Source organism: Vicia villosa, linkage group LG3 (genome assembly GCF_029867415.1).
Source record: "Vicia villosa cultivar HV-30 ecotype Madison, WI linkage group LG3, Vvil1.0, whole genome shotgun sequence".
In the NCBI taxonomy this organism is placed as follows: Eukaryota; Viridiplantae; Streptophyta; class Magnoliopsida; order Fabales; family Fabaceae; genus Vicia; species Vicia villosa.
Window position 1 is genome coordinate 31,322,093 of NC_081182.1, and position 7,872 is coordinate 31,329,964.

The 7,872-nt window shown below is 36.1% G+C and overlaps 1 protein-coding gene across 1 annotated transcript; it reads right to left on the reverse strand.

The window, feature by feature from the left end:
• Window positions 1–5,375: 5,375 nt before the first annotated feature.
• LOC131657814 (uncharacterized) lies at window positions 5,376–6,137 on the reverse strand. Its single transcript, XM_058927173.1, has 2 exons — window positions 5,784–6,137; window positions 5,376–5,675 (listed from the first exon to the last, which is right to left on the reverse strand). Exons 1-2 carry the CDS (start codon window positions 6,135–6,137, stop codon window positions 5,376–5,378), a joined length of 654 nt encoding a protein of 217 aa, XP_058783156.1.
• Between the last annotated feature and the right edge of the window lie 1,735 nt (window positions 6,138–7,872).

The window sequence follows — 7,872 nt, forward strand, 5'->3', positions numbered from 1 at the left end:
AAACTTAACTCTGTTGGGGGGAAAAAGATTCTTTGGGCTTGACTGGGAAAATCGCTCCCCAAAGAGAAGAAGCGTAAAGAAGGATAACACTGACTCATAGATATCAATAAGCTACTAACTCAATGGACGAAGGTAGAAATAACAATAGATACCGACTCAATAGACGAAGGTAAACTATCAACTCATTGGACGGAGGTAGAAACATCAAGAAACACCGACTCAATAGTCGACAATAAACTACCAACTCAATGGACGGAGGTAGAAATAACAATAGATACCGACTTAATAGACGATAGTAAACTACCAACTCAATGAACAAAGGTAGAAACATCAAGAAATATCGACTCAATAGTCGCCGGTAAACTACTAACTCAATGGACGCAGGTAAAAAAACAAGAAATAACAAGATATAACAACTCGATAGACGACGATAAACTACCAAATCAATGGACAAAGGTATAAATCGCAAGAGATACTGACTCAATAGAAGACGATAAATTACCAACTCAATGGGCGAAGGTAGAAATAGCAAGAGATACCTACTCAATAAACGAAGGTAAACTACCAACCCAATGGACAGAAGTAGAAATACCAAGAGATATTGAATCAATAGGCAATGGATCTCTTTTCCAAAATAGTGGTAAGGAGATCAAGGGAGATGGTGAAATAAATCCATTGGAGCACTGTGGAATCAAGGGTTGTCCATATTTCAAAATCAACATTCGTGGAGGCAAGTTTTTATTTTCCTAGTTGCAGAATGATGTGATGGACACTTTGTGAGCATGTGCGTGAACTTCAAACAGTTCAGCGTACATGGTGTAGTGATCTTTCTCCATCTCTAGAACAAAGAGAATTATGTTTTTTATGTTAGTGACAACAAGGGATGGATGAAACTCTTGTCTATTGAAAGAAGTGGAAGACTTGGTAGGGCTATTGACCTTCGTAGAAACATGCTCGAACTCATCATCGGAAGAGGAAGACATGGTGCAGGAGGTGCGGCGGAAGCGGAGATGGTGTAGGATGAGGAGATGTGGCGGCGGTGGTGCTAAAGGAGTAACTACGATGATGACTATGTTGGAGAAGGAGCTATGGTGGCGGTGGCAGCAATGCTCAGGGAGGAGCTACCGCGACAACGACTTAGATTAGGTTTAGATATTTACCTCAACTGATACCATGAAAGATATTGTGAGATAGAAAATCAATTAAATAAAAAAATAAAAAGAGTTAGATCAGGTAGAGGAGGAGAGTATATATTTATTTTCATGAAGTAACTCCCACTTATTCTCCTCAATCAAATAAAGTAGTTTAAAGAAAAAGCAGAACTTTAAAAGAAATGATGAATGTTATGCTTGTTAGTTCACATGCACTAGACAACCTTTGGGTGAAGCATTGTTAACCGCATATTTTTTTTGCAAAATAGAATTCCAAATGGAATTAATGGTAATATACCCTATGAGTTATGAAGGTTATAAGCCAATTTTTTAATGTTTAAAAGTGTGGCGGTGTTTAGCAAAATTCATGTTGCATTATCCTAAGAAAAGAAAAATAAGTTCTAATACATCTGATTGTTTGTTTAAAAGTGACATTACTTGCTAAACCCCTTATGCTAAAAATGGTGTTACATATAGATTTCAGTCCTTAAAAGTGACATACTTGCTACTAGATGTCTTGTCCATAAAAGTGACGTACTTGCTAATAACACTATTGGTGAAATTAAAAATGAAATTTTGGAAAATAATTTTTTTGTTAAAGTTTAAAATACTGTTGATCAACCTTCTTTAAATAATTTAAATAAAAATTCAAGTGATGATTTTAGAGGGTGAAAAAGGCAAAGAAAAGATACATCTTTCAGAAGTGATTTTTATACACACCTTGTTGAAAATGAACCTCAAACATTTTATGAAGCAATTTCTTCTTCAAATGCAAATTTTTTAAAAGAAGCAATTTAAACTGAAATGAATTCGATTTCAAAAAAATCATACTTGGATTTTGGTTGATTTACTTAAAGGAGCAAAACCAATTGATTGTAAATGGATTTTTAAGAAAAAATATTTTCTTAAAGGTTCTATTAAGAAATATAAATCTAGATTAGTAGCAAAAGATTTTACTCAAAAACATAATATTGATACTTTTGCTCCAATAACCCGAATTTCATTGATTTGTGTTTTAATATCTCTTGCTTCTAATTATAAATTGGTTATTCATCTGATAAAATAATATTTTTGAATGGAGATTTAGAAGAAGAAATTTACATGTCCCAACTCGAAGGATGTGTAGTTTCTGGTCAAGGAAAAAAGTTTGTAAACTTCTTAAATCAATATATAGTTTAAAACAAATACCAAAACAATGGCATGAAAAAATTAATCAAGTTTTGATTAGTGATGGATTTTCATGAATTGAAGTTGATAAATGTGTGTACATTAAACCTGTGAATAATGAATATATGAATATATTTTCATATGTTGATGACATGCTCAGCTTTGGTACTTGTATTGATATTTTAATTAGAACTGAAAAAAATTCTTGCTTCCAAATTCGAAATGAAAGATATGGGTGAAACAAGTGTAATATTGGGGGTTAAAATCATAAGAAAGAATGATAGTATAATATTGTATCAAGAACTTTATGTTGAGAAAATTCTAAGGAAGTTTGGTCATTATGATTCAAAGTTGGTGAGTGTCTCTTATGATGCTAACTCTCAATTAAAGAAGAATATAGGTGATCCTATTGATCAAGATCAATATGCTAAAATTATTGGGAGCTTACTGCATTTAATGAATGTTTCTCGACCTGATATTGCATATGCAGTAGGTAAATTAAGTAGATATACACATAATCCTATCTATGATCATGGGAGGCACTTTCTAGACTTTCCAAATATTTGAGAGGTATCATGAACTATGGTATTAAGTATAGTGTATTTCCTGCTATATCTGAAAGATATTGCGATGCTAATTGGATATATGACTCAGATGAGACAAAATCAACTAGTGGTTATGTGTTTAAACTCGGTGGAGGTATAGTTATATGGAGATCAGTCAAATAATCCATTATAGCTAGATTAAATATAGAATCAGAGTTCATAGCTCTAGAATTTGCTAGTAGTGAAGTTGAGTGGTTAACAAACCTCTTAGCTAATATTCTTTTAGGAATAAAACCAACTCCATCAGTGTCGTTGCATTGTGATTGTCAATTGGTGATAACCTTTAAAAAAACAAATCGTTTGATGGTAAAAACAAACATATTCAACTGAGACATAATGTAGTAAAGCAATTGCTAAAATATGGAATAATATCAATCGATTATGTGAAGTCAATAGTCAAGTTAGGTGACCCTTTAACAAAGCCCCTGAGGAGAAAAGTTGAATGAGACTTAAGCTAATTGAAATTAACTAGTGATGGGAATCCAACCTTTGGAATAGAAGATCCCATGAAGAAGGTTCATATGGGTAATAACAAGTTACTTGTTTGTTTTTAGCATCAAAAATTAATTAAGTAATTTTTCTTTCGTCTCTTTCTTATGGTGTGAATGAGAAAATGCTAGAAACTACATTAAAGAGAGGATAGACTTTTGTAGTTTTTAATGAACTTCATATTCCTTATGGGTGGTGTATGCTTTGCAACATACATTTGATGAGATCACCTACACAAGTTTCAAGTGGGGCTGCTTATATGAGATATTAGCGAAATATCTAGAGCACTAATAAAAAAAAACAGGCACACACACGGCCTAATAGTGCACCAGAGCGCCAACAACAAGAACTATGGGGTTTGAAATGTGATGCGAGTGGTAGACCTCTAACATATACTAAGAGTATTGGTTCATATATCTTACTACATCAATATCATTGTATGTTAAGTTTTATCATTCTAAAATTGGTTCATATAGCTTGCTACACTAGTTTAATACATTACATCTATAATGTTAACCGGGAATTCTTATAATTTTTTTAAAATTATTTTTTATATATGGGGGGGGGGGGGGGGGGGGGACTGTTGTAGTTATTATTTATTTAAAAATGATCATTATTCTTATTTAAAATATTTTTTGATAAATCAATTATATTTTATTTATTTATTTTAAATATCATTAATTAATCATTACTAAAATATTATTTTGAATAATAAACAAAATCAAAATTTCATTTAATCTCTTTAATAACTTTTAATGACAAATTAAATGAATTTATTTTAAGTAAATAATCCATTATTTTTATTATTATACATAATGTTGAAATTGTGTTTTTAAATCAAAACTTCATTTATTAATTTTTTATTATTTAAAAATCATGTTTAATATTACTGGCATATAAAACAAAAAGAAGAGAAAAACGTTTGACATACATAAAAAGAGAAATAAAAAGTCTCATACATAAAGCAAAAAAGAGGAAAATTTCTCAATACACCTCATGAATCTCTTAGCCACCATGCGAATTTCTAATTTTGCCCCCTCTTCCGAGATGCAAATCCAGAAGCACCATTTTTTTAAAAAAAAAATTTGTTTTGTTTCGTAGATGCATATACGGAAGCGTTAAAATCAACTTATTTCATTTCAGCAATCCTTCCGTAGATGCATCTACGGAACGTGTTAAAAACAGAGTGTTCCGTAAATGTACCTACGGAACAGTCTGCTATATTTTCAAATCACGTTCATTCAACTCTAAAACTTAATTTTTATTACAAAAATGTAAAATTAAAGTAATGCATTTTAAAGGCAATAGTAAATGGTAGACCAAACAAAACATCGTACAAATAATATCAGTCATAATGTCGAATACATCATCAAAGTAACATACATAAATGAAATAGAAATACAGATATCAAAAAACCCACATGCATCACTACTGTGTGAGTCGGACATCATCCTGCACCTCTCCTTTGCCTCTGGTCCCGCCTCCGCCTCTGCGTCCCCCACGCCCTCTGCTGGATCTGTCACTAGCGTCAAGTGCCCCACCAGTCCTAGCATGATGTCTACGGTACATAAATGTCTCCTCTGCCAGCCTAATTATAACATCCACCACACGCCTCTGCTCAGACCCCTCAAAGACCATCTGCAATGGCTCCCAGGCCCGTGTCAGCTATCTGACGACACCAAGGAAGAAGATCCTGAGTGTGGTCCAACTCTGCCTGATGAGTCCGCAGAATCTCCTCATGGACTGGTCTGGGAAGATCTCTAGGTGCAGCAGGAAGCATGTACGGGTGTGACACTCTGTAGTACCAAGTGACGCACCCCTCGACACAATTCCAGTCGCTCTCTAACCTCGTCTCTCGAGCATCCTCAGGAACCATGTGATGCTCCAAGTCTGCAAAGACCTCATCTAACTGCTGACGGATCATGGCGATAGGAGGGGAGACAGTGGGGTCGTGAGGTATCGTCTATGCATAGCCAAACTGACGCATGATACGCTCTAGAAGATAACGTACAATAATGGTCGATCTGGCGGCCAACCATCCAGAATATAGTGTTATCTCATCAAAAAAAATCGTCTCACGGTGCTCAGCATAGCAGTCATAATGTACGTCCTCATAAGCCATGCGATCAAGTCCGCACCTGTAAGAAGCTGGCACCTGGTTCCCTCTACGGGGGCTGAATGCACTGGCACGCGGCATGAGCTCAGTGTAGGTAGGCACCTCTCCCCATCCAGTAATGTTTGGGAAGTGTTGTAGTATCCAAACCTGGAAAAAAACACGGTTCTTTTAATGTACTATCACAAATATATAATAAATATAATGGTATAAGATTGTTACCGCCAAAAAGGTACAGCTGCCTGCCACTATCCTTGCCTTCCACAAGCATCCCTCTCCGAGTCTGTATAGTTGTACACCGATACATCCGCCCCCCCAGTTGTACTCATGGATATGTGTTGTATCCGATAAGTACGTCAGGTAGACGATGTCTGTGTACGACGAGCTCGTGTCCACAAAGAGTTGAGTGCCTATCAAATATAGGAAGTAACATCTTATTGTCCGTTCTCTCTGTATATCCGCCTCTTCCTCGTTACCAACAGCCTCCTCTGCCGCAAGAAGCTCGACATCATATCTCTGCTGCAAGAAGTCAAACCTAACATGGGCCCCGCGAGTCCTCTCCACCTCCTCAAACGCGTCATCTAGATCAGTCCCCAGCTCAGCAATCAGCATCTACATCGCTTCCTCCTTCGTCAGCCTACCATGACCAAGGAGGATATCCCTGATAGGTAGATGCAGGAGGCATGTCACATCATCAAGAGTGATGGTAATCTCACTGTGAGGAAGATGAAACAAGGAAGTCTCCGGATGCCATCTCTCCGCAAATGCCATCAGCATCCCATTATGTATCGTCTCGTAGCCCACCTGACTGAGGTCTCTCAGGTTAGAAGCTGCTAGTACATCTTGGAAACACGGCTGGTCAGGCTGCGAGAGAGCGACAATCTTTCGGTCATGGTTGTAGAACCTATAGGGATCCCTCTCCTGAAGGTTTTTTTGATAAAAATGTTATTAATAAGCAAATTCAGAAATTGAAGAAAAAAAGAAATAAGTAATAACCAAAAAAAATTTACCGCTCCCTCCCAAATACGTATGGCTGCGTGATCTGCACACCCTGTCAACAGGGATGCGTCTATGGGGCTCCCGGGTACCAGACAGGCTCCGGCACCGGATCATCCTCGCGTAGCTCCGGAGGTGGCACAGTAGATCCTGCATCGGTTGTCACTAGCACATGCACAGGAGTAGAAGTAGAAGAACTGCCTCGACGACGTCTGCGGGGGGTGGGGGAGGGGTGGCATCTGTGAGGAACCCTCAGCATCATCCCAAGGCCTTCGTGGTGTAATAGTAGATGGGGAAGGCCCCTCAAGTGGAACGGACATAAAAAGCCCCTCAACTGGGACAGATGGATAAGGCCCGGCTGGAGCGAGTGTATCAGGTGCAGGTGCATCTGCTGCAACGACAGCTCCATTAGTGACCTGAGATACTACACGCACCCGTTCACGCTGCACGGATGAGTGCTATGCAGTCCTCCCATGTATATCCATATTCGGACCGTGGGCCACAAAGTCTGCATTTTGATACAAATAACATCGAGTTAGATACTATGTATTTATTAGGGGTGTGCACGGTTGGTTATTTTTAAAAATCAAACCATAACCATTTTAAAACCATTTAAATGGTTTGGATTTATAACCCTAACCACATTTTAATTAAAACTGGTTATATAACCGGTTATAAATTTGGTTATGATTATATAACCGGTTTTTTAAAAAAATCTAGTTTTGAAAATTATTTTTTTTCAAAAATAATAATTTATTTTGACGATTAAAATATTTGGATTTGGATAATAACCGGATTATAACCGAATTCAAAATAATTTAATCGGTTAATAACCATTTAATTATATCTGGATTATATGAATGGATAACCAAACCATTAATAACTAAACCAGTTAATAATCATTCAATTATATCCGGATATTTAAAAGTGGTTTAGATTTGGTTATGGATTTGGGCATGACAACCGAATATTTTGCACACCCCTAGTATTTATAAATAAACAAGAAAAGAAAAAATACTCTTCGTATATGCATCTACGGAAGTACCTTAGTTTCAAAAAATTATGGTGCTTCTGTAGATGCACCTTGGTTATCCATTCATATAATCCAGATATAATTAAATGGTTATTAACCGATTAAATTATTTTGAATTCGGTTATAATCCGGTTATTATCCAAATCCAAATATTTTAATCGTCAAAATAAATTATTATTTTTGAAAAAAAATAATTTTCAAAACTAGATTTTTTTAAAAAACCGGTTATATAATCATAACCAAATTTATAACCGGTTATATAACCAGTTTTAATTAAAATGTGGTTAGGGTTATAAATCCAAACCATTTAAATGGTTT